At 37.5% G+C, this 27,915-nt stretch overlaps 1 protein-coding gene across 1 annotated transcript; it reads right to left on the bottom strand.

The window, feature by feature from the left end:
- Positions 1 to 201: 201 nt before the first annotated feature.
- gak (cyclin G associated kinase) lies at positions 202 to 26,305 on the bottom strand. Its single transcript, XM_044111056.1, has 29 exons — positions 25,926 to 26,305; positions 22,073 to 22,134; positions 20,872 to 20,931; positions 18,646 to 18,760; positions 17,517 to 17,659; positions 17,281 to 17,406; positions 16,076 to 16,165; positions 15,825 to 15,960; positions 15,579 to 15,691; positions 14,094 to 14,172; positions 12,591 to 12,708; positions 9,574 to 9,623; positions 9,245 to 9,393; positions 8,985 to 9,107; positions 8,394 to 8,527; positions 8,051 to 8,245; positions 7,843 to 7,960; positions 7,638 to 7,717; positions 7,290 to 7,483; positions 6,372 to 6,533; positions 5,995 to 6,155; positions 5,640 to 5,892; positions 5,351 to 5,545; positions 4,708 to 4,845; positions 4,497 to 4,589; positions 4,095 to 4,370; positions 3,847 to 3,995; positions 2,484 to 2,660; positions 202 to 2,405 (listed from the first exon to the last, which is right to left on the bottom strand). The coding sequence occupies exons 1-29, from the start codon at positions 26,065 to 26,067 to the stop codon at positions 2,304 to 2,306; spliced, it is 3,933 nt and encodes a 1,310-aa protein (XP_043966991.1). The 5' UTR covers positions 26,068 to 26,305; the 3' UTR covers positions 202 to 2,303.
- Between the last annotated feature and the right edge of the window lie 1,610 nt (positions 26,306 to 27,915).

The raw sequence follows: 27,915 nt of genomic DNA, 5'->3' as shown, positions 1-27,915 counted from the left end.
CAGACAAGTGTTACCAACAGATAAGATACTGATATTTGGTGACAACTGTCCCCAAACCTTCTCGCCACCAAAAACACTCTTTACTTATCTTAAGAAAAGATAATTACACTGATACATCATTACTTGTGCAACTGGAGATACAACATGTTTACAGAGTGAATCTGAAGGCATATTTTTATTAAAAGAAAGACGACTCAAATGTCCCAGATCAAAAGATTTTTTTTAATTTCCTCTTTATACATTTAAATTTACATTCATATTAGCATGATGTAATTTGGTAAACACTGCCAGTGAGTTTTTTTTTTTTTTGTTTTTTTTTTTTGTGCCATTTTTCAGCTTTATGTTGTCAGAGTGTCAAAACAACAACAACAAAAACTGAATTTCAAGCATCAGTTATATTTTTATTTAAGTTTGCAGGCCCTTTGTTTGGGGAATTTTTTCTCCATTTTCTTTTTACAAAATATTAGAAAGAAAACAGAAGCAACACTTTCACCTCTGAATTTAAAGGGGAAAATGTATTTGTGACATAAAAGGACTGAATACCCCAAAGAATAGAGTTACAGATCTAGAGAAATAACAGACAGGATATACATGTATAAAAGCACATTCATATTAACATGTGATGCTTTGGAATGAAAACAGCGGCATACTGTGACCAAACAACTGTCCCATTTGAGTTCAAAACTTTCCATTCATTTGAATTTTCCACTTGTGCCATTATTATGTATAAGGAATACATCTTCCCCAAAAGCGTTCATAAAACACTATAATAAATAAGAAAAAGAGGAGATTTGATTGGTCCATGAGGTAAAATGTGAATGGAAAAATAGTTGGAAAGATTTCAGAAAATTTCTTTAAAGGAAAAACAAAGTGATAATCAGCAACAGAGCATGATGCCCTATAAAGCTGCATTATTTGTCAGCACACACACAAAAACATTCACGCAGTCCAGCCTGAGGCTTATCAAGATAAACCCCCAAGCTGGAATCTTTACAAAGCCACTTGATGGATGATAATCTTATATTTACAAAGAAAGTCTATTTTAACTAATAAACAGTGTAATACAAAGAGTGAGAAAACAATCACGCCAACCTATAGACCATCACATTTTCTTCTCAATCCTTCAATTTTCTGAACTTTAGTTTTCTGTAAACTGTGTTAAAGATGGGTGTAGCGTGAGTGACAAAAACGGATGATGATTACAGAGGAGCTTAAACTCATAAACTGAGAGGTTTGTCACCAGGGACAATCACGCTGGTAGCATCTTTCCTGTCGCTGCTACAAGAAAAAAAAAAAAGCACTTCACTGAAGAAAACTGCTCATTCAGACACCCTGGGTTAGGAATTGAAGACATCCATCTGCTGTTGCTTAGAGGTTTGATGGAGGATAGCATGCAGTTTGCTACACAGTGTACACTGAGAAGGTGGAAGTCAAAGAGCACTTAAAAAAAAACAAAAACAAAAAAACAGACTGCCTGACTGGATTAACGCAGGAACTCCAAAACAAGTTTGAGAGCTGCACTTTTTTTTTATTATCATTATTCTTTTTAACTTTGATCTGCTGCAGCAATAACAGGTATAAAGCAGCACAAGTAGTGTTCAGCAGGTAAATTCTCTTGACTTTCAGGCTCGAGAAAATTCAAGTTGTGACCCATAACAGAGCAGCAAAGGAATTCATAGTCTTTTTCGGTTATCTCTTTCAATTTCTGTTTGGAAATGTTCCCATTTTTTGAAGAAGCAAGTCTCAACATCATGGGGTTTTGCCAACTTTCAAGTCGGCTGCCATGCTTAACAATTTACAGCCATAATCACTTTTATTTGCCAGTAAACTACAAGACTGGCTGCAAACGTGCAAAGCACAAAGGAAAATTAGTACCACCAATAACCAAAATAGGTCAGAATTTTCTCAGTGTCGATCCCCCAAATTAAACGATATCTTTAGTTTTTGGCCCAATTGTCAGTTATTCCCTCCTCCCAATGTTTGCAGCACCACTCAGGCAGTCACACAGGTAGGCAGTGCATTTAAAAACCATCTCAATGTTTATTAAACCCTCTGTGTAAGAACAAGAATTAGAAGTATTTTCATTACAGTGAGGCAAGAAGGTCTTTTCTTGTAGCTGTAGAAACAAGAAGGTAAAGAAGGAAGAAGGGGAAGAGAGGACACCTCTCAGAGGCTCGGCACCCTTTATGGCCCAATGTGGGCTCAGCCCTGTCCAATCTGGCCCAGTCAAACCCTCGTTTGGTTGGGCCAAATCCAGCCCAGTACACGTCTGGTCTGGTTTAGTAGTGGTCTAGGCCGGTGTTTCAGAAAAGAGCTTTGGATCCCTGGTTTTCAAACTCTGACCAGGCGTCATTCAGTTCCATGAAGATCATCTTGGCGTACTGTTCGTACGGCTGACCGGTGGCCTGCGTGGGCAGAGGCAGCGTTAATGACTGAAGATCTGAGCGCCAAACTACAACATGTGCAGGATTTTGAAGCTGTACCTTATCTGGATGGACGACCAACACTGCCTTCCTGTAGAATTTCTTGACCTGGTCAGGGGTCACGAGGTCAGCCATGCCCACAGGCTTCCAGCGCGTTTCCCCCTCCCACAATACTGTATGGAGAGTTGAAAGCAACGCTCTGATGTTTCGCTCCTTCCCTTCGATCCATTCCAAAATCTGGAAAGTGAAAAATAAATGAAAACGTCAATAATTCAGAGGTTTGCTAGAGAACAAAGAGCATTACAAAAAAAAAATAACTGAAGCGTATAAACACACAGCCTAAACGGACAAGCTGGGGGAAAAAAAGAAGCACTGATCCGAGAAGAGTAATAACTCCTAAGAACTCTGTAAGAGGAACAGAGATCGACAGCTGTTATGTGCACTACATAAATCTGGTCTCTAAGCAGATAAAAGTAAGTTGCGCATTATTATTGTATTGAATGGTCAAGTCAAAGTCCACACTTTAATTGAACAAAGAAATAAACAGTAGGATTAAAGACATGCTGCACAGACTCTGTCCATCTAATCTGACTGGATTAGAGTTACTTTGCACAGACGAATGGAAAAACGATTATTTTTTAGATGTGTAAAGGTTGTAGAGATGTACTGCAAAAGACAGAAAATTATAGACTCAGGAAAGCTACGTAAAAAACCGCTCAATATTTACAGATTTTCATTTGTAAAAGATGTTGAAAAAGTGTCTCTCTATACAGCCATGCACCATGTTTTGTTGACCTTTAACCATAAAGACCCCACTTAAAGGGGCAGTATTTTCCAGGCAAAGAGTGCCATTTCCTAACAAAGTCAAGTAACTGTTACCTTCAGTTGTTATTAAGATGCTGTATATATCAAACAATATAAAAGAAATTTGACGTTTGTCTCTTTAAGAAGCTCCTGCTTTTTGACACGCCGCCTTCAATATGTCATCACAACATCAGTTCTCCGTTCAGCTGTTTTCAAAAGTTCTTCAGTTCATTGGACTCAGAAATAGTTCATACAAAAGTGTTTGCTAAAAGCTGCCACTAGTCTGGAGGAGCTGCGTGGAAGGCGGCGCCTGGTGAGAGCAAGTGTATAGGCAACCCAGAATGGCTGCCACAGGAAATCAAGGATTTCTCAAACCAACATGGAAGAATCAAAGCAAAACTCCAGGAATGTTTTTGATGAGGGTACGACATTATAACATGATATAAAGCTCAAAAAAGACAATTTTACATAATGCCGTCACTTTACACACATGTAGGGATTGACTGTAATCTTAAAAATTTGTGAACAAATTCAGGGAATATAAATAGTTGAGAGACATTATAAGCTTAAGAAAATATAGTGTTTTTGAGTTGGACATGCATTATATTCATCTTGTTACCTGTAACTTCAGAGGATCCATGTCTTTCGCTATCTCTTGCTTCCTCATTTCAGCGATGGTCCTTGGTCCCTTTTTATCAGGCTTGGAAGCAAAACCCTGAGTGGACAGAAGCTCCCCAAAATCATCCTCTTTCACCTTTGGTTTGGGGCCTACGGTAAAACAACACCACCGATTAAGGGCTAAATCTGAAACTTATCAACGAGAAGCATTTCTGTAGCAGAAACACCTCAAATCCAGCCTTCTCTTACCAAATCCAGGCCCACGGACCCCTCTTTCCTCCCTCCCACCAATGACACTAGAGAAGTTGAGGTTGTAGTTGGGTTTAGAGGGCTGTGTGCTTGCAGGTTGAGATGCTGAAGATGCTTTAGGTGTTGATCCAGGTCCAGACATCCACGGTTTGGTCTGCGCTGCGGCCGGTCTTCCTGACTGCCAGGCTTGGGCTTGAGGCTTCGCAGAGGAAGGGGTGGAGGAAGACGGCGTCTTTGTGCTGAATGAAGCCCCTGAAAAGTTACCACTTGAAGAGCCTGCAAGAAAAAGAATAAATATCAGACTTACTTTGGGAAATTAAGAGATTCAAGTTGATGTTTTTCCACATGTTGGCGTACTGCTTGTAAAATCAACATACAACACTGTAAAAGACAAAAACTCACCTGGTAAATTGGAACCCAGAGATCCAAGGTCTGCAAAAGGATCAAAAGTCTGAGACTTGGCCTTCGACATGGACGACACACCAGAAGCTGCAACTACAGTTAGAAAATGAGTCAAACTCACATTTGGTAAAGCCATTTACAAACCTGATATACCACCAAAACAAACAACACAAGCATCATACAATTTGCTAAGTAATATTCCTCTACCCACCTGTGTTGGTATAACTGGGTTTGTTTGTGCTGGTGGTGATGCCAGGTGTGGTCTTAGCTGCCCAGCTGTCCCACCCACCCAGCAGGTCTGGTTGGCTGGCTGAGGACGTCATCTTAGGGCCGTCTTTCCCTAGCTTATCTGTGAAGACCAGGTGTCCCTAATTACTACCGTACCAAGATATAGCAGGAAGTTTCTTTGATTTTGTTGACTTGATCAATTTTAATGTTCAAAAAACTGATATGTTATTTGTACTACTTTTTTTTTTTTGGTTTGATTAGAGCATAACAAATTTCTGTATATTAGGGAATATAATTAATAGAATTATTTTTATGTGCAGTTAAATGGTGTCCTGAAGAAGCCTATTTGAGTTTGTGGTGCTATGAATGTTGTGCTATGCAGTCATAATATTACCTAATGATGAAGTAATAAGTAGTTTTTTTATGATCACTTACATTGCGTTTGCAATAGCAGCACAAAATAAGAATACATTTCTAATCCACCCTTGTTCAAGGCTTAGTTATGCACTACTTTAATCTTCACCCATCACTGAAAACCTCACTAAAATGCTGACGTTTTAGGTTGTAACGTGACAAAATGTGAAAAAGTTAAAGCAGTATGAAGACTCCGTTTATTGTGAACTCACTGAGGTTGAAGAGGCTGTTGTTAGATGCAGGGGTGGTGGTACTGTGAGCAGAACTGAATCCGCTGGTCGCTGAACTGTCAGAGCCCAACAAGTCTCCAAACAGGTCAGGCCCGGAGGCTTGGCGAGAAGAGCCCACGCTGGAACCAACGCCAGATCCGGACCCCATCCCGAACGGATCAAACAGGTTGCCCATGGCTGCAAAACATTCATGATCAGATGAAAATCACATTAAAGTTAAAGAGAAAGTTTTGGAATAATGCGTCCAGCATTACAAAGTCCCACTCCTCACGTTTTGAGTCAGGTGTGGCTCCACTGGTTGGCTCGCTAAAGAACAGATCTTCCTGCACTGCTCCTGTCTGACCAGTAGGGGGTGCAAACAAGTCATTGAGGAGATCACTGTTGCTGGAGGCAGCTTTCAGTCCGCCCTGGTTAGAAGCACCAGAGGAAACCGCAGATGAGGCAGGCAGTTCGGTGTCAGAGTTCAATCCCAGGAGGTCAGCAGTGTCGCTTCGAGCAGAGTTCTCGGGTGCTGGAGGGGGGGTCTGGTGAGAAGGAGGAAATTAAATTGTTGGATTTTTAACAGCACTGTCAGATCACATTAAAATGAGGCCTTAAGTGTTATTTTAGCAAAGTAAGTAATCCACCTGGAAATCAGCATCGAACAGTTGTTCACTGAGGTCACGGGATAAAGCTTCCCCACTGGGAGCAGAGTAAGACTCCCCCTCTGACTGATCACTCAGATCCTCCTGGTCGTTCATGGATTCTCCTCCTATGCTGTCTGTGGCATCATGAGGGCTCTGAATGTCTGAGTGCACATGGAAGAAATGAGAGCAAATTTTAAAAGTTTTAAGTATGAAAGTGCTTTTAATTCATGGAAAAAGCTTGGTAATACAGTGTTTGAAATGGTTCATAGCTAAGACAAGAAACAAAAATCAGAGGCGTTTCCCTCTTTGAAAAAGAAAAAAACTGATTCAAAATATTAACATTTCAACTTCAGCAAATTATAAAAGAGTAAATTTACCTTCCCAATCTAGTGTCTGGAAGAAGTTGCTAGAGTTGGCGTCGTTGCTGACAGAAGCTTCTGAATCGGTGACGTTGGCGCCATCTGGGGTCTCAGCCGGTGGAGGCGACTCCGACTCATAAAACGCAGAGGAACCAGGCTGACGGGGAAGCTCGGGCTTACCTGTGGTGGTCACACATCCAGTTCATAGAAATGAAACTGTTTCTAATGGAAGGCTTGCGTGGATAATTCTGAGTTTCACTTCACACTATACGCGAGTTTCATCTGTACTTTTACTGTAACTAAAATGGTTGAAAATCCTACAAAAAAATACATTTTATTGTCCTGCTAAGTACATACTAATAGGTCATAATATGCATGAAAATAAGCAAAAAGTGACGCTATTTGAACACACTAAGGAGATAAAAAAAAAAACAGTTGCATCTAAAAGAATAATCATAGAAAAGATCAATATTTTTTGACATTTCAGAAGGTAAAAGTCTGATTAATTCAGATTCACTACACTGAGAATTATTTCAAGGCTTTATTTATTGTACTTTTTGATGATTATTGCTCATAAAAAATGAGAACTCAAAATCCAATAATATAACATTGCAAAAAAAGTTAAACATCAAGCTAATCAGCTTATTAACTCAAAACAAGTAGGAATGTTTCCTGTTGTATTTACACCGACATTCACACCAGACCATGCAAGGCTCTTACATTATGCTGCATTTTCTTTTGGGCCAGGGAACTGAATACAAATCCAACTCAACATTTTCATATTATTATTTTCCACCCATTTCTGAATCATATGCTCTTCTGTGTTGCTCCATCACAAAGTCTGAGGTTGTAAGGGACAAACTATTGTCAAAGGTATCTTATTATTTTTCAAGGCTCTACAGAAGGTACGATAAGTAAATCAAATCCAGAACCTACCAAACTTGCTGAGGATTTCCTGCTGCTCATCACGAGACGAGAAGAGTATTTTGGGGTTGAGGCCTTTGGTCTGGAAGCTGTCCCATGGAGGGGACTTGTTGCTGGGTCTGTCTCTGGGTTCCACTTCAATATCAAGATTAACCTGGAACAAGTCTGGGTATTTCTCCTGGATGTCACAGGCGTCCAAATCATACCTGACAGAAAAAGAACATGTGGAGGAAAATGTTATGGAAAAAAAAAATAACACCCTTGAGGTTTAGATCTCCTGCAAATAGTAAAAAGTAATTTTCATTTGAGTAACAATATTCCAGTTTGTACTGATATTAATTGGCAGACAGTTTTACATACTTTGCAAACTTGACAGTAGTTGCATTTCTTGGGATAAAGCCTGTGTGAAACTGGATCTGAAACATTTTCATTGATGCCATCTGGAAAAGATTTTTGACATCAGAAAGTCAGTCTTTTGGGCAGAACAGTTTTTTTTTTTAATTAGATATAAAAGTATTAATAAAATGAAAGTCAAAATCCTGATAACAGTCGTATATGCCTGTACCTTGGCCTGGAGACGCCCACCCAGTGTAGATCTAGCATGATAGATCACCACAAGTACATCTCCTTGAACTGTAACATTGAGGGGAATCTCTGCTCTGCCATCTTCCATCTTAAAATCCCTTGAAGGAAAAAAAAAAACAGAGACAATAACTGAATAAAAAAGCTATGCTATTGGTTAAATAGTGAAAAACATTACAGGTCAATCATACTTCATCCTGTCGTACTCCTGTGAAGTGGTGAGGACTCTCTCGTCTCCGACGTAAACTTCGCAGAATGGCCTGCACCCATTGCGCTGCTTGTTGAACAACGGCACCGGTGTCATGACGATAGAGTGAATAACTACAGGCTTGCTGTGAGGGATTATGGGCTCCTCTGCCATCATGTCGCACATATACTCAATGTACCTAAAACCAAAAAGGAACATTCAAGAGCACTCCATCATTTTGTGAAAGAGGAAAAAAAAAAAATGTCCGTATATAAAACTCAATCTAGAGAGATTTCACAATTAGAGAGGAAACCAACGCAACATTTTCTGCACACTGGGTTTCGTACCTTTTGTGTGAGGGAGATATTCCAGGCGGGCAGCGTCTCATAGAGAACATGTAGACAGCAGCCTCAGCTGTAGTGAAGAGGCGACAGAAACAGAGGAAAGAGCAAACTGCCACTGCTGATGCTGCTCGGCCGTCCTACACAGAAAAACAAACAAACGATTAAAACAATTAAAAGAACAACAGCTGACAGCAGTTTTACAAGTAATTCAGATCAATCACACACTTGGCATGTTTCGTCTCAAACACAGTTGGGGATGATGTTGACGAAAGGTAAAGAAGATACATATAATTACTGACTGAATCAGAAATGCTCACTGATCAGTCTTCAGCTGTTTTGTGCAAAGTTGAAGGACGTTCAACACCAGAATGTATTTTGGGTTTGCACAAATATGTACCCAAACTGTAACAACTAAAGCAATTTTAAATAACTTTTATAATTTACCAATAATTGTATGAGTAGCAAGTTTTTAGGATGCAGCTATGCACAAATAATCAGTGTGTACATAATTTTATAAATTATAGTTTCATTTATTAACCTACATAAAATGATCTCCTACATTTTTGAGCATGAGTGGAGGACTGGCTTACTAACCAGACAGTGCACTATACAGATGTTCCTCTGGTCTTGTTTGAGCCACACATGCATGTTTTTGCAGACGCTGTAGAGACTGCGGAGGTTGGGAGCCCGGCGAACCTGCCAGTTACACTCTGAAACCTGGACACAAGGGACAAAGAGAGACGATGTAGAGACCGAAGTTTTTAGATGCAGTTCAAGTGGCTGAAGAAATCAGCTGCATCTCATTCCCCTGCACCAATTATGTAGGATCATATTCACAAACACGCTCTTCTTACCCTGTTGTGGAACCGTGAAGGCCTGTAGGATCGTCTAGAGAGGTTGTACACAGCGTAGTGGCCGGCATGACGTGAATCCAGAAACAGACGAACGTCTTCGATATTGTTCTTTATCGCAGACTCCACCCCTTCCGCTGGAAAAGACATCACTACACACACAAACAAACTGATCAGTAACCCCCAAAATAAATTTGACTCGTCTTAACATGAGACACTACGATGTGTGTTCACTTCAACTTAATCACATCTACTTAAACAACAGAATCGCTTTCATAAGAACAAAAGAACTTGGAAAAAAAAAAATATTTTAAGGAGGAAACTTGATCTACCTGCTATTCTGGAGGTGATGTAAGAAATATCCAGGTCTCCTTTGGCATAGCTGAAAAACATAAAGCAGACTTAAAAAAAGAGGCAGAGTATATGGAGGGACACATCCATGTTAGAAAATACTTCAAACTATTAAAGAAAAAGTTGCTTGACTAATGCCTGGTAAAAGCACAGTCATTTGGTAGGTAAACTAAAGACTAACAAATAAAAATCAAAAAATGGAGACAATTCTTTATAACATTCATCTATCACTCTTGTTTCTAATGGCTTCTAACATATTAAAGCAGTTTGATTGGTACATTCCTCCTTCATTATAAACAGAATTTTCTAGGCACCACAAACATTTGCCAAAACACTCAATACCACAAACAGAATAAGTGTTTTTGATATACGACACAGCAGGCTTTAAGACACTCTTACAGCATCTACAAACACACTGCAACAAATTAAAAGCAATGCATCATGGTTCGGAAAGCAAAGGTATCAAAGCCATCAACTCCAACTAAAGTAAATATTATGGGATGGCATTAGGACGCACAGCAGGATGCCGGTTAAAGACACATGAAAGGTGAAAACGTTACTCTGTAAGCAGTGGAGTGAAAAAAAACTCATTATTACAGTTTACATATTTGACCAACCATTTGTGACCAAAGATGTATGGAAATTCTGCGTTAAATCACTCTTTAAAAAAGGGAAACATCTTTAAAGGATTTTCAAGGGAACAGAACTGGGAGGTTAGTGAAAATTGAATACAATTCAATTTTTTTATTACATTTGATAAACTATTAATGATAGATGGTCCTCTTACTCATTGCTAGTTTCACTATATTTTAACTTTCTTTTCCAGTCAGTCAGATGTCTGGTTATATCCTGACTTTTTCTCTTTCATTGAAAACTTGTCCTCCCTTTCTTAATTCCTTCTGAATGAAAACTCTAAAAGACTTCTTTGTTTTCCTTTTCAGTACTTCGCCTGCTGTAGAGATGGACAACAATGTAGCATTGGCATTGTATTGTAAAACCTAATCACCATGTTAACAATTAGTTATCCTTAATAATAACAATAAACTCTGGTTTGTTCACGAGCCTGAAAAACTGAGGACACGGCAGGAACCACATTGTGAAGTCAATCGATAATCAATATTAGATCACTTTCATCTCGACTGGCTCTGGCTGGTCACTGGCCATTTGGAAGCTCAAGATTCCAATCTTTTTCCCAACAGTGAACCCACCACACCTAAGAATTACAAAGTGTGGTGTATTACATGCCTCTTCCTTGTCACTGCAAAGAAGAGGCTCAAAATGAGTCATGTTCAGCATCAGTGAAGCTTTAAAATAAATTTGTTCAGGAAGTTTGAACAGAGTACAGTAAGGCTGCCATGTTTTATTATTTGGAGCTTTTAACTTCTGGAAAAAGCTGGTTTTGGAAACAGTAACCTTTTGGAAATCTCAGTTATGGTAAGGGCTTGCATTATCTAAAATTGTACAGACATAAATGCTGTTTTAATAAAACCAGCCACATTAAGTCCTAAACACTATAAAATGTTAACAGTTTGTCAATCTTAGAATACTAGTCAAATCCGGTTTACAGCAACTCTTACACATGATGTGATATATCAGCAATTAAAAGCTCACAGCGGAAAGGCAGGAAAAAAATATTTTAAATGCTGTTCAACAACTTTGTTTTGTGTTATAAAACAAAGCTCCCTCATTTACAAAAACTATAAATGGGTGAATGGTGAGAATTGATGCAACTATGGTTTGAAAAATACCATAAGTTACAGCACAGCATGGAAAATTTAATTAATCAAGCAACAACATCTTATCACACAGAATGCAGATGGCTGAAATATATTTTTATTTTCTAATAATTTCACCCCAAATTAATACCCATCTGTCAGCAACACTCAGCTGACTTATTGAGTGTGTGATGTTGGGATCATGAAGCTGTGATGATGAACACAGAACAGCAGAAGCTTTAGCAAAAGGTTTTATCCTCTTGGTCAAACACATGCTACGGGACACAAGTGGCGACGCATGAGAAGACAAACTTCACCGAGTCATATTTACCTCGGGCTGCTAGGAGATGTACACAAAGTGGAACCATGAGGAATTGGGACAGAAAAAAGAAAAATAAACAAAAACAATCACACGAATGGATCAAACAGATGAGGAAAAATAACTGAAAGAAGGATCAAAGCTGTGCAACAAGTGTGAAATTTAGCCATTTGCTTTTTTTGTTTGGCAGAGGCTGTAATATGTACAACCACTGCCAAGGAAATCTGTTACTACTCCTGTCAATCCTAAATATGAAAACAAAAATTTGGACAGCTGAGCGATTAAATGTTCCTTCCGTATGTGGCAAGCCACTCAGGAAGGAAGAAGTCATTGCGATAAATGAAAAATAAACAAATGATAACCGCTGGAGACAGGCACCAGCCTTCCTCTCAACCCTTCAGGGATAAGAGGGTTTAGGAAATGGATAATGGCAAAATAAAAAGCCAGAGTTGGATATTGTATGAAAATGGACAAGACAAATGCCTTAATTCTGCAATGATGCGTCCGGTAGTCCAACGAAAATAAAGTGGATCATTTGGCCATGATGATCATTGCTAACGATGGACTAACTGACCTAAATCTGGAAATGTTTGGACTTATTTACCATAATGTCAGAAAGAAAGAGAAAAAATATCTAGTTTTAACTGTATATATATAGAGTATACAACAAGTACGTATCAAACATATCTGGACGGGTGGGTACATCGAAGGATGGATGAAATGAGGCTGATAGACAGATAGATGGATACCATTTTTAAACAATGGGTTGTAGAATAAAGCCTGGAATTCCCTTTCCCCTTCAGAAAATAGCTTTATTTGTAGTTTTATTGATATAATCCCAGACTGTGCAAGAACTATACATGTTATGCCAAGTAAGAAAGTTCACATGGAAAAAGCGTTTCATGATAAATAATCAAATAGAAAATATAAAGACACTCATAGCAACAAAGTTGGAGCCCCTTACCTGGCTACTGATTGGATGACCTTGGATGATGTGTCTTTAATGTTGGTCAGGAAGCGCTCTGTTCCTCCCCTCAAGATGTCCAGAAAGCCACTTCCTGCTTGATCAGGATCATACACTCCTGGGCATCATGGGAAAGAAGAGAAGTGAATGTGCTTTTTGTAGAGTAACAGACAATGCCGCACACGTCCCTTTAACAGCACCGAGTGGTCCAATAAAGAAGAGAGGCAGAAAACAAGCTTGGATAAATTTGTTGGTTTTATACTGTGATAATTCAGGCTCTTGATGTTTTTCAGTAAGATGCAGATGGAGCTAATCGTCTAAGGAAAGAACAAACATGCTCTGCTTTTCAACAGATGGTTGACGGGCGGCACAGAAATCCTCTTATTAGGCATCAAGGAGGTTGCATGTGTGTGTGTAAGTGTGCGTGTTTGCTGAAAAAGATAAACTCATTACAATAGTTTTAGCAAATGTACACAAAGAAAAACAGAATAAACAGGGCTTGCATTTCACAAAGTTCCTCCTGTAAAGAAATGGGAAAATATTTTTTGCCACGGGGATTTTTTTCTTACTTATGTTTTAATTATATAATTTCAGATGCAAACATCAAAAAGATTTTCAAATTTGAGAACTGCCTTAATGGCAAAAATATATATATTTTAGCATTCAGGATAAGTATAGATTTAAAGTACATGTAATTACACTAAAAAGGGAAAAAGCCATTACTGTTCCACATAGGCCTGGGTCAGTTGGAGTTTCTTAGTATGAAAAACCTTCAGTAAGTAAATATCAATTTTACATCATTGCTATTTTTACACAAAATAGAAAATATGGTCTAGCAACAAATATTCCTACAATCTATAAAACAATAAAAAAAGATTATGTGGTAATAACTACACATTTAGTCAATATATCTGCTAGGGTAGCTGAACTGCTGTCAGCTGCTTAACAGAATTGCTACTCTTAGCTTAGCAAATGTAATTTTAAGTAAAAGCAATGGGTGTCAGTTTTTGCACCATGACTTTATTTTAGCAACAGGAAATATTGACAAATGATTGAGTTTCTCCTAACCCCATTGTACAGTTGCCTCCTTTCAGCCAGCTGACCAGCAGCTTGCATCAACCAGCTTCAATGTAGAAAAATAAAACTAAACTGGCAATGCCACGTTCCGCATTTTAATATCTTGACTTAGGTTGCAACATTGTTTTGAATTTATTCATTTTGTTTTCTCGTCTGCATTTTTGTCCAGCTTTTACGGTTCATGGAAAACGCACTGAAACGTCAGCACATTCAGTAGATTACCGGGAATACTGGGACACAAAGCTAGAAACCATCACTTAAAGCCTTGGTAACCATGTTTTCTAAACATCTCCCTCTTTGCAAAATGCTATGTAATCTGTCACTTTGTTTGCATGCAACACTGGTGATTTAGGGATATTCTGCTAGTCTGTGAAAGCATAAAAACCTGTAATCTTCAGAGATCCCAACATTACTAATCAGACTTACCTGCATTGTTATGGACACTCTGGATCTGCATGGGTGGCTGCGCTCCGTTGTTTCCGAATCCTCCGTTCTGCTCCAGCAGCTGCAGACATTCATAGCCATCATAAACTGGACGCCAACAGTAATACGTACTCAACATCGTTGTAAGAATGAGGAAGACGTAAAAAACACTGCAAAACTGGCAACCAAAACTGCTTAATGAGAAGAAAAAGTTGAAGATATCATGAAAAATAAGAAGCTCTTAAAAGTATCAACAAAACGACATTGAGCAAATTAAAAATGCAAGCAGTTTGAATTCACTCCTTTCTTCACTGTGCGTCGACAGTGCTGCGTTTCCATCTCTCCTCTATTCCTTAATTGTCTCCCCTCTGCTACGGCTCAGTCTGCCACTCCATATGTCTCCACTGAACTGCAGCAGAGAGTGGAGGAGGATCGTAATCTCTTTATGTCCAGCAGGGAAACAGTTTCTTAGCCCTAATCAGATCAGCGATCGGCAAATCCACCGACACACCCCTCACCTCCCATGAACACACTCAGTCTGGTCTGGATTCAGGTTTATGCATAGAGCAAGATTCAGGTGAACTTTTGGAGAATTACTTTGCTGCTGGCCAAAACCAAACTAGTAATTTATTTTGTAGCAAAGATTTAGTGGAGGATACTGAACACTAATGAGGGAATTACTGCAGATCAAAAAGTTGGAGGAATGAGTCCCAGTAAGACCTGCAGATTTCAAACTGAAATCAGCTTTCACAGTAAGTACAAGGATTTGAGTTGAAAATCAAAAGATTAAACAGAAATTTTAAACTGACTGTGCTCCCAGTATCAAATGTTTTCTGTCTGGACGACAACAATGCCACTAAACAAACTACAATCATTTTATGTTTCTGATAAAATTCAGTTCGTGAAAACCTCCAAGTGTCAGCCTATTTGAAACTGTGGGCGCAAGTAAGAAAGAAGCCAGAAAAAGGAGAAAACTGACTCCTTTGTGCCTCCACAAAGTGCGTGTGTTGCATGAGAGACTTAGTAAAAGGAACCGCATCAGCAATTTGAGAGGCACATAGCGGAAGGGGCCGTGTGACTCTTTCAGGCTTACAGATAGACGAGCGGTCTTACCCAATCAGGTAACACTTTATTTGATGGGTTGTGAATAAGACTGTCATGACACTGTCATAAACTTATTCATGTCATGAACATGAATAAGTTTTTATGAATATTTCTGACTGCTGTCATAAAGTGTCATTTAGTAATTCATGTCACTTTTAAACTTGAAAAATTATGTAGCTTTAAGTTATTAAAGCTAAAGTATAATCAGTAATACTTTTATAACAAATTTATGTCAGATCATGATTTCTTGGTTAATGTCAAGTTGTCATAACAAAGATATTTTGAATAATGTCAACTTTGTGTTATGTCATCAATCAAGACGCCAATCAAGACGATTTATCAAAAATACACTAATTGATATATACTTTCTACTTGAACACTCACTTCTGTAACTGGAGACTTGGGGTTGACGTTACGAGCGGCTGCAATCTCCTGAAGCTGGTTGACCAACTCTGTAATGGATAGCCTCTCATCAGGGTTCACCTTCAACATGGAACCTAAAAAGAAAAACGATTAAAAGGGTATAAAAATGGAACAGGAAAATTTATACTAAAAAAAGAAGAAAAAAAAAACATTCTAGTCTGTAAATACTACACAGGCTAAGAATATCAAACAAGTAGTAGTACATACGTATAAGGTCATGAAACACAGTGTATTTGGCATCGTTCTGTGGGATGGAGTATTTTCCATTGACTATCTGCAGTTTGGCTCCGTCCTCAAAAGGATGCTGCTTAAAACACAACAGGTAGAGGATGCACCCAAGAGCCTGCATGGGAGAACAGATGGTCAAACTGGAAATTCAGAATTCAATTTACTTTCAAATAAAAAGTGAAGCAAAAAAAAAAAAAAAAAGAAAAAGTAAGGAGTTTCCAAGTCCTGACCCAGATGTCCTGTTTCTCGTTGATGGGAAAGTTAGAGTACAGGTCGATCATCTCTGGTGTTCTGTATGCTGGAGTGGTGTTTCTTGTAATCTGCAGAGGGAAAAAAGTAAAATTATTTCAGATACAGCCAGATATTTACACCGGCCATGTTGTTTTTAGATATTTTCCAATAAATTATTAAAAACTACTTTTTTTCCAATTCACCAAGATTTTCTTTTTTGTTTACTTTTGAAAAGAATAAAATTATGTATTTTTCATCTACAACACCATCATACAAGCGGTTTGCTCTAGCACATATTTACCATCATTGGTCTGGAAAGATTAGCAGACAATATTAGATTTACAATTTCTTGTCTCTGTGCATGTTTCTGTGTGATTATGGTATTAATAGCATTAATGTAATCAATTTGTGCTTCCTCTGGTGAATTCAATCAAACATTTCTGGTTCCTATTTAACATCAAGATGTCATTACTAGAGTTTCAGTGTGATACTAGATACATTGGAATCAGTGAGATAAATGGAGGCTTTAGCTAATTCAAGTTTTTTTTTGTTTTTTTTACATACATACATAGGAAAAGTGTTTTAAAACTGTCACTTTGGTACATTAACTTATTAAAATATAGTTCTGCATAAATCGTCTTGCTTTTTGTGTGTTTCTTGGGGGAAGAAAAATAGGATTGTAGATGGCTGGTAAATATAATTAACAAATGCATGCTAACACATAATATTGTTATTATTTATCAATCAATGCTCCTTTAGACAGGCCAAAAAACAAAAAATAAACAGTAATCTGCATTAGTGCATAAATGAGATTTTGCTCATTATGTTGTGTCGTATTATTGAAAAAAAACTTGCAAGAGCAAAAATGTAAAGCACATGTATATAGTGGTGTTTTTAAGAATTTAAACTAGTTCAGTGAGTAATGAGATTCAACCTGATAGCAGCACAATACTTGGTAAACATAAAATGATTCCTATGAAACAAAATTTTTAAGAATTTGTTGTGCAGTAGACAGTTCTGTCACATTATGTGAGCAGAACCTTCAACAACTTAAAGAGAAAAAGAAAACAGGAACAAGTTGTGGCAATGAGGACGAACAGAACATCAGTAATTCCTGCTTGTATCCAATGGATCAGTGTTTCTCTTTTATCTAGAGAAGTGTGTGTGTGTGTGTGTGTGTGTGTGTGTGTGTGTGTGTGTGTACCTCATCCTCCACCATGGACCTCTTCTGTGCAGACCAGCTGTAGTCGGGATAATGTGACACTGTGGTGGCGCTGCCGAAGTCACACAGCTTGATGGTGCCCTGGTTACTAATCAAGAGGTTCTCAATCTGCAACACATCAGAGGCAGTCTCATTCAGCTCCACCGCACAGTAACAGGCTCATCATTCTACGACCGTTTAAAGAATCATTCTTCCTTCAGCCATCAGAGCCAACCAACCTTAAGGTCTCTGTGGATGACCGGAGGTTTCTGTTTGTGCATGTGCTGCACGGCTCGACACGCCTGGTAGAAGATTTTCAGCACAGTGTCACAGGACATGGGAGCTCGCTGCTCGACGCGCTTTATGAAGTCCACCAGCTGACCTGAGCCAGAGCAAACATATTTATATAAATAATGATTTCCAATTTTAAACCAAGCTGTTTATTAACACTAACGGTTCAGACGAATATGTTCAAATCAGAGCTTAGGTTAGGGCATTCTCAAAATGTATGCAGTTTAAAAGAAGGAAATACATTAAATATTTATTTTACATAAAGAATAGAAAATGGGGAGGAATCTACCACATTTTTTGCATTTGACTAAAATCTGAGATATGTGGAATCAAGGTGTTTTATTGATGTGCATATATATATATTTATATACTTACAGTTACAGTAAGTCTGCATATTAGTCTGATTGAAAACAGCTTACAATATAGTCACTGTATTTGATACCGTACACAAAATAATTTTGCATATTTCAAATATGCTATATTTTTTTTATTATTATTTTAGGAAAAGGATAAGTTTTAGTAAACAAGAAAAAACTTTATGCAGGTATTGCAGCTGGAAATTTTGTTTGATTTTCAGCTGATCAAGAAGTTGACCTGTTTTGAAAGATTTAAATGAGCCAATGAATAAAGAAATCTAAATAGCTACACAATACCCAAACCGAATTTAGTTCATTTTGACTTTTATTTGTACATTTCTAACCAAATCATATTGGATGCAAATCTCTGCTTTGTTCATTATGAAAAATGTATGAAAAAAGACAACTGAATATTAATGCATACTCTTTGTTTAAAGAGGAAGGTGCAGGCTAATAAAGTTGTAAAAAACTGCTGAATGAAAACTAGGGCATTTGTAACGGAAGTAAAGGAAGCAGAACAGGAAATAAAAAAGCCACAAAAAAGGGAGACTTTCATCACCAGTTCCTTCTGAGTTCCTGAGAAAGTGCAACGTCACCCGAATTAACAAAACTATGTTGGATGAATGAGTGACCCCGGAGCCCGACATGATGAGGCAGACAGAGGAAGATGTACCAACACTTAGGAAAATGCCTGTGTGCAGAAGTGGGAGTCGGTATTTACCTTTACACAACTCGGTGAGGATCAGAAACTCTGCCTGTCCGGTGTCCGACTCCTCCTTACTGATCGATGCAGCTGAGCAGAACTGAACCATGTTTGGATGACCGGATAACTTTTTCTAGAAGAACCCAGAGGGTGAAGGATCAGAGAATAAACAGAGCTGTGAAGTCAGGCCTGTTCTCAGATTTGACTTTTTAAACTATTGAAACTAAATCTTTAAGCACACTGTATAAAGAGAGGGTCTAGACGTCCCTTGTTTTAAGTCAGTCAGCATCACCAAACATACTGCTTTGGTTAAATGTCAATGAGTGTTTTAAATTTTAATGGTCTTCAAATTCAGAACTTTGTAAATTGTTTCTTAATTTTTGGTAGACATTTTTTTTTTATCTGTATAATTTGGGTGAAACATTTTGGATATCAATAAGATTATCCCAATAGTTTGTCAAAATTTTAGTCCATTTTTCCGACAGAATTTGTGTAACTGAGTCAGGTCTGTAGGCCACATTTCTCACAAATACCTTTATATTTCGGAGAAAAAATATCTATGGAAATGAGGGCTTTGTTATCTCTATTACACAACCATTCACACCTACTTTGGCAGGGTGAAAATTTTACTCCCTGGCTGATGTCGTAAGATGTTGCTTCAAAGAAACACCCCCACAAATTGCTGTGCTACCCCCCTATACTGCCCAGTTGGGATAGAGTTGTGAAGAAAGCAAGCTTCCCTTTTTTATTTCTCCAAATGTAACAGCAGTCAGTGTGGCCACACAGTTCTGATTTCATCACACCACAGGACATGACCCTGAAGACTAGGGTCTCTGTCCCTGAGAACATTTAAAAACTAGTCTTTATTTGTTTCACTGTGGAGAATGATACTCGTCTACAGCCAGCAGCTTCCAAAAGGGTTTCCTTTTGTTTTGGAGTTGATACCCACATTTCACCACAAAATACACTCATCTCCGGGGCACAGAGCTTGTCTTGTGAATGGCATGATGGCTCGACTTTCCCAGGCTGTTTATAGTTGTTTTAACAGATGAACATGGCACATTCAGGCAGCTGGAAGTAAGATCCAAAGATGATTCAGATTTGGTCCTCAGAGAGGTTCTCTTTCTGATATCTTGGCTTTTCTTATTATTATTTTTACAGAAACTCACATGAGGAAGTTTGTATGTGAGCTGATGCCTTAAAATATATCCACAGCTGTGCCTCCATTTGGCTGAAATGTTAACCAAGAACCTCCTGGGGTCTGAGTTACATTATGCTGGCATTCAGCAAAAATAAATAAATAGAAAAGACTTAGATTTAATGCCAGAGAGGTTAAAAAAGGAAGTATCTTTCTATGCTAATTATTAGGTTCAAACTGCATATCAAACACCATCTAATTCAGGGGTCTCAAACTCCAGTCCTCGAGGGCCGCAGTCCTGCAGTTTTTAGATGTGCCACAGGTACAAAACACTGGAATGAAATGGCTTAATTACCTCCACCTTGTGTAGACCAGTTCTCCAGAGCCTTAATTATTCTATTCAGCTGTGGTGCAGCAGAGGCACATCTAAAAGTTGCAGGACTGCGGCCCTCAAGGACTGGAGTTTGAAACCCCTGGTCTAATTATAATGTTTTCTAACCATGGTCCACCAGGTGCACTACTCTGCATGTTTCAGATGTTTCCCTTTTTAAACACACCAGACTCAGATGATTACAGTTCTGTAAAACAGCCATCATCTGATATCAACTGTGGCAAAGCAGGGAAACATCTACAACATGCAGAGCAGTGTGCCTTAAGGACTGCAATGACAGGTTTTACTTTCACTAGTAAGCTGTTGCTTAATAATAATGGACATTTTGGTCAATGGATTTGTATCCAACTGCAACAAAATATGATGGAATAGCCTTTTACTTTAAATATGCAAATAATAAAAAAATTGAAGACATTTCACACTTTGTATCATCCTTAGGAGTTTCACACATGAAAAAAATAAATAAATCACCTGTAGATTTACCACCAACTACTATTAATACTGTGTATTGACTCTTGAATTGTAAATGTAACACCTGGCTTTGCCTATAAAACAAGCAGATAATTCTGTACAACCAGTTTACAAACCCAAGGTTTGTTCCACAAACATGTGGATTTGATTTTAACTTGGCTGTTTCACATGACAACATCTGCTCTCTACTGAGGCAGAAGTTTCCAATGTAATCTTAAAAGAAATAGAGTATGGTCAATCATACCATGAAGCAGACTTCCTGTATAATTTCCTTGTTCTTTTCCTCATCATTGGACAGCAGCCTCTGAAAAAAAACATGCAAAAAAAATCATTTGTAGAGATACTTTTCAGAAAGTGCATACAGAAAGTTTTGTTTTATCATTATATATTAATATCCTTTTGAAATCCCAACATCTAAGGCATGGATTTGCTACATCTAGAGGGAAAACACAAATAAATTGCTGCTTATTAGTAATGCTAACCAGAGTAGGAGTGTTGGATGCCACTGTAAAAGCTTAACAAATCAATTATCCAATAATTTTGTCTTTGTTTTGGAATAAAAACCTGTTTAACTACAGTGCTGTGTATCATAATCCTCTTACACACACTGTAACGTCATCTCATCTCCAGATGTAAACAGCTGAAGATTATTTGAGCTGCCAGGATCAACCGCTGAGAGATTCACAGAATCACTGATTTCAAATCAACTACATAATCTCTCACTGTAGACTTTACAACATGTATTGACATTAGTATTAAAGGTGTGTTGCAAGGGCATGCTGTGGTGGCGTAGGGGATAGCGCAACCCACGTTTGGAGGCCTTGAGTCCTCGACGCGGCTGTCGCGGGTTCGATTCCCGGACCCGGCGACATTTGCCGCATGTCTTTCCCCCTCTCTGTCCTCCTTTCCTGTCAGCCTACTGTCATATAAGGGACACTAGAGCCCACAAAAGACCCCCTGGAGGGATTAAAAAAAAAAAAGGTGTGTTGCAAAATGCTCAAGCAGTGGGCCAGAACTTTGAACTTGATATTTTTCCCATAAGAACACTTCAAAAGAAAGTTTCAACGTTCTCCTAAAAGAGGAGGAATAAGAGTGTCTACAGCGCAGATTTAACAGAATATAATACGAAAAAGAAGTTTAAACCACTGAATTCTCTTTAACATCTCAAAACGCAGGTGAAGCTTTTTTAAATACCCCCGGGATTTAAAAGTGGAAAGAGCTTAAAGCAGAAAGAAAAATAAAGGCTAAAAAGTGAGTTATTTTTCTAAGGAGCTGATCATCATCTCATCTCTAGATATAAACTGAAGATCAAAAAAGCTGCCGCTATCAGCCAGTGAGAGCCTTACAGAATCACTCATTTCAAACAGTTATTTTTATGTTCATGTTAGTGATATTTAAAAACAAATCAGTTTGAAATATTCAGTCCTGACGATAACTCATCTTACCTTCAGAGCATAGTCCTTTCCACCGCTCATGTCCTGGGCTTCATACACAAAAGCAAATCCACCTAAAAGAAAAGAAAAAACAACTGATAAGCAAAGCTATAAAGCAATAATAGCATATTTATATTCTACTGTAGCATTCATAGACAAATAATTTGTATATGGAATGTTTTGTGTATTCAGCTGAAATTGACTCTTAGTTTACTTTCATTTTATGTTCTGCAGGTTAAGTGTTGAATATGTCTCTCCTTTTAAATCATACATATCATTATTTTATTCTTAAATTACCTTCCATAAACTAAAATCTTTAGACAGAAAAAAAGAAAATAAAGACAACCCCGCTATAAATAAATTTGAAAAAAAGACATTTCCAGCAAAACACATCCATAAAGATCTGCGTACAAAATAAATTAAAAGAAAAAAATGTATTTATTTCAACAATATACAGTGTCACTAAAATCTGTTTTATTTAAATAAATTCACCTCCTCAATGCTGAGGCATTATAGAGCCAGGCATCAGAATGAAGTCGCAGATACACCCAGGATAAACGCAGGTATACAGCCATTGTACAAATTGCTCCGTTGCTTTTTATAAATTACTTCATATAAATGTATTGTTTACTTTATTGAATTCTACAGCAGGATAAGTTGTGTCAAAAAAACGGAACAGACTAAATTTCAAAGTCCTAGAAAAACATATTTTTTTGAATGAAAATTTGTGGGGGGAAAAAAAAACAACAAAAAAAAAAAAACAGTCCACAAGCATCCTCATTTCAAACATGTTCACTTTCATTTTCATCACTTGGTACATGTTCACATTATTTATTGACTGTATTGAAGAATATCAAATATATTTTGAATTTAACTGAAGATATGACTTAATACAATATATAATATACAATAAAATACAATGATCTAAATCTTATTATATAGGCAAGATCATCAAATCAGTCTGTCAACTAGGTTGCGTGTAGGAATTTTTAATGTCCAGCAGGTGTCAGTATTCAGTGACACAGTATCGACACAGTATCAATACAGTTTTGCTATGGGTCGAAAGAAACGATACATGACGCCTCATTTACCCATCACTAATGAGAAGGCCTGCTAAAATAAATAAACTTAGTTTCATAGAGGGAGTTTTTAACTCTAAAAACTAAACTAAACTAAAAGAAGAATCATGTTTTACTAACTACAATCTGTCTGCCACCAATGGATACAGCAGGACAGGATGCCATTATGTGTTGCATGGAATAAGACTGTGGGACTGTGGGATTTACAGTTCAGCAAACAGAAAAAAAGTGTGTGTTCAAATTCATTTTAGTGCATGCTGAAAGGCAGATAGGATTCGAAAAAAAATCTATAGTTTACATTGAAAAAACAAAATAGTAAAAATAAATCATAAAAATTATTTCTAAATGAAATTACTACTATTATTTTTTTTGTTAAATTTGTTTTTTAAATTATTGAATTTAATGAACATCCTAATTACAATTGTTTAATTTAATAACAACTGTTAAATCCCTATTACAAACGTAAAAGTCTGTACTGCTGGAAGACAGAAAAGAAAATCTCAATAATCCAAACAAGTGAAGTGTATGGTAACCATAGCGATGAGTAAATCAACAACCCACCTTGAATTCCTCAGCAAAAAAACTAAAGGAACAGCTGCCCGTCTCTAATCTTTAACGATTTATTTACCCAAGGATGGCTGCTGCTCAGGTGTGTGTAAGACGGATTCATTATCCCAGTCCTGATTCAGTGACCTTGTTTGAGATTCAACCCAGTAACCCGATAGTCACACAGACTTCTTTCACATGAGCAGGACAGAACAAGCTCATTTGATTTCTGAGCTCAGGACTAACAATGCATTCAAATGTAGCTGATAGATGGCATAAAGAGTAACAGCCATTTTTTTTTTTATTTGTTAGTAGCAATAATGAAAGTAGCTACATCACAGTGGGAACACAGGCCTGAACAACAGAAGGCAGAAATTTGGAAAATCTATTTTTCCTTTTTTCCAATTTAAGCTGCAAGACTTCTCTGTTCACTGATCTTTTGAAGTTAATTTAATTAAATCTTTCGTAGATTTGTAAATAAATAAATGTATAGGTGAAAATAAATTAAAAAATCATCTGGTTGGAGCCATTTATTGTATAAGCATCAAAAGATCTTAGTGCAGAGCAACAAAGAAACCTTTCAGACAGCAGGACACAAGTCTGAAAGGGGAGGGGGAGTTTTAATGTAAAACGATCTTCAACCAGTTTAACCTGTGATGGGCCGTCCAGGACCGGCTCAGTTAATGCACTGGACTGTCTGGCAACATTAGTACAACATTGTTGTCACGTAACTGTCAGATGCATTGACTGATCCTAGCATTTTATTTGTGTCTATGTTGTCATATCAACATGTTAAATAACTTGATTCTGTTTTTTTCCTATGAGTAATTTTAAAGAGCAATAAAAGCATACAAAAACATTTATCGGTACAATTTGTTTTATTCTACTATAATTCAACTGGGACTAATTCATCTTGAGAAACCATGAGAAGGATTAACAGGCTTAACTTCTTACATTACAGATGAGGATACACAAAGTTGTGTAAAAAGAAAAATCAAAAATATATATTTGTTAAAACATAAAGTAAATCAGGCACTTATTGCTAAATAAGGTGTACATTCCAATGCATTTGAGAAATTTATTTAGCTCTATTTACACTTTATGTCAACAACTGCATTCAGGAAAGTGATAGGAAAGTTAGTGGAATCAAAGTATTCCAAAGCTTTCAAAAATGCATGGATTCAAAACCGCAGCATGTTTGCCATTGTAGCTTCATTTCTATGAAGGAGATGCCAGAGAAAGTGCTGCAGTCTAGTTTTGATTACTCTTGTTAAGCTGCCTGAAAAAAGGCTGCAATACTTTCACCTCACTTACAAAAAATAACAAAAATGACTGTTTGGAAATATTACCAACAGGGAAGACAACTCCAGAAACTAAATGTGAACCAGCATTTAATTTTATTGATATAACAATGCTTATAAACAACAGTTTGCAAGATTCACCTTACAAACTGCTGTTCAAAAAGCATGTCTCATTGGCAGTTAATATTAGGTTGTTACATTTCTATCAATCTTAAAAGGTCAAAGTTGTAAGAAAAGAAATATATCCTCATAAACGCCTCTTTTCGAAACTCCAAGGTCCCCTTATAGATTGCAGAAACATTTGTTTACATCAAAACACACTTATCTTCACGCTTCAACATGTCTCCCATCTTAAGTCTACATATTAGAACGGGGATAAAACGGACCTGTGCTAAGGGAAACGGAAAAAAAACACCTTAGAGATAAATAAAAGTCTTAAATTTTGCGTGCCTTTTTTTTGGCGTTTAACCCGTTTCAAATGCAACACAACAGTCGCTGTCGGCATTTAAGTTTAGGTGAGACAATCCAGCAAATATCGGGAATTGCTTTAGTTATTTGTGAAATCTAATAATCAGGAAGTGTGCTAAACTTAATGCTATCTGTGTTACTTTATTGCTGCCACATCTACACATAATGTGTGTTGCCAAAACATGTAAATAGCTGTCAGGGTTCATGACTCGAAGTTATCCAGCGACATTCAAGATACGAAAACGAACAAATCAAACTAAAATGTGTTTTCCTTCGATATCCACATTTCAACAATTAATGCAAAGTTGATCGAAACCAAATAATCTCCTGGTGTTTGCGATGTGAGTCGCGGTACTTCATTTGCTAACCAACTCAACTGACGTTGTTAGCTCGTTAGCTAGCTTCAGCTACCTAGCATGCCTGTTTGCAAGCCATGACAGTCACGTCCGTGGCTCTGGAGCAAGTTCTCACCTTCAGCAATCACCCGTTTTATCCTCAACTTCATGTCACCGAGCTCAACGACTTGTCCGACGAAGTCATTCTGGTCCCGACTGGCCCCTCCGGACGAGCCGGGCCCGGCTAAGAAATCCAGTGCCGACTGAAACAGGGACATTTTTTTATCCGGCGTCCGTCTTCAGGCCACCCCTTGAACAAGAAATGAGTGTCCGAAATCCCTGCTGGCTCGACAGAAACACTCTCCAGCGGCCTATTCAGTTATTGAAAGGTGTTATACCAAGGGAATACAAGTCCTTCATCTAATGCAGACATCCTCTTCCTGCTGCTAAACTGACGAAGCAGCCATCATATCGGCGCCGACTGCTTCCGTGAAGAGTGAAAATGACGTCAAACACGATTCGATCATGTGACTTAAAAACCTGACGAGGACCTGCGCTAACGTGGGATCAGGTGCTTCGTTTACATTAAAATCTTAATTGATAATAAATAAACCAAAAAAATTACAAATCGTAAATGTGATCAAACTAATTTCAGAACACAGTGGGGGAAAATTAAATAATCAGACAGTCAGATGTGATTTGGAGACCCGCAAAATTCAATACATAAAAAATGAGTTATGTATTTATTAATTGAGGTATGTTCTCCATAAGAAACAAATATTTAAGTGTTTAGTCGGTTATATATCTGTATCACAGATATGTATTGCTAGTATTTTTGTCACTTAAGAAATATTTATCAGTATGCTTTTACTTCATCTTACCAGGGAACAGTTTTTAGATGTTTTCTTGATATTTCTTAGTGCTGCAGTCTATTATCAATAAGAGATAATGTACACTTCAGTTAAAGATTAGAATAAAACCACAATGAGCAACCGATTGAACCAAACTTAAAATCTATTGTTAATCCAACAATTTTGCCACACCTTCGAAAAATCTGTGTGAACTAATCAAAACACGCTTTGAGAAAATTTTATTTGACACATTTTGCTATTTCGAATTAGTTCTGTGTTATGTTATGTTCTGCTTGGTGACTGGTTTTCTGTTGCTTGCTAAATATATTTAGGATGCTTTTGGATTTCAATGTATTGGACTGCGTACCACAAAATATAATGTACAATGCTGCCATCTAAAGGATGGATACGGTACAACCTCACTCTCCCATTTCAGTACGTGCTAAAGTCGTGGTTTCCTTGAGGGGGCAGCATTGAAAAAGTAATGACAGCTCTTCTGTTGAGTATGTGTCAAAAAGTCTGTAAAGCAGGAATGTGGGCTTGATGAAAGAATACCTGTGTTACCGGTATGGTAAAGCATTACCCAGACAAACAATAAACTGTGGTGTATCGTTGTCTACTATTTATGGAGTACATACAGGTGGAGTACACCAAGAGCCAAAAGCTGAAGCACATCAAAGGCAGCAAGTTTTAGTCAGGTCAACACATGCAATGGGTTTTTGTAAATCTGAATTAGTTTATTTACATTGTTGCTTTAGTAAATGCTGTTTTCCTCACAGCAACATATGTCTGTGAAGAACTATTTAGCTATAATATTTACTTTATTCAAGAAGGACAGATCTTAAATTGTAAACAGTGTTGTACAACTGACATGTAAATATTTTTCTTCCTATATCTACTTAAACATAGATGTTTTTACTTAACATACAAATCCATGTGATAAACTGCAACACATGCAGTGAGATCAGAGCAAAATTTGTTTCAAGACTTGAGAGCATTAAATTAATTTTTCCGATGATAAATAAGAAGTCCTATATGGTCAGCGTCCCCATATAAAACGTTTATATTTACCATTTCAATCATTTCTTTTCTTCTTGCATATTGTGTTCTTTCTTTCAACAAGTTGTAAAGGATTTGCCATTGTGAGGCTCAATCAACAAGTTTTTCTGGTTATTCCTATGTGGTCCCTCTGGTCGAGCCAGTTAGAGGCTATAACCTAGAATTATATTCAAATTGCACTTAGAGAGAAATAGAACCATAATTGCAATGCCCATA

Source organism: Gambusia affinis, linkage group LG03, assembly GCF_019740435.1.
Source record: "Gambusia affinis linkage group LG03, SWU_Gaff_1.0, whole genome shotgun sequence".
NCBI classification, from domain to species: Eukaryota; Metazoa; Chordata; class Actinopteri; order Cyprinodontiformes; family Poeciliidae; genus Gambusia; species Gambusia affinis.
Note: the sequence above shows the minus strand (reverse complement) of the source record. Positions and strands in the feature narration are given on the sequence as shown.

Bases quoted from the DNA above. Each gene is read 5' to 3' on its own strand.
- gak (XM_044111056.1), bottom strand. From the start codon at position 26,067: ATGTCCCTGTTTCAGTCGGCACTGGATTTCTTAGCCGGGCCCGGCTCG. The intron at 12,709-14,093 runs GTAAGTCTGATT...CATGATGCCCAG, and splicing joins GAGTGTCCATAACAATGCAG to GAGTGTATGATCCTGATCAA. The intron at 4,846-5,350 runs GTGAGTTCACAA...TGGTCTTCACAG, and splicing joins CAACAGCCTCTTCAACCTCA to ATAAGCTAGGGAAAGACGGC.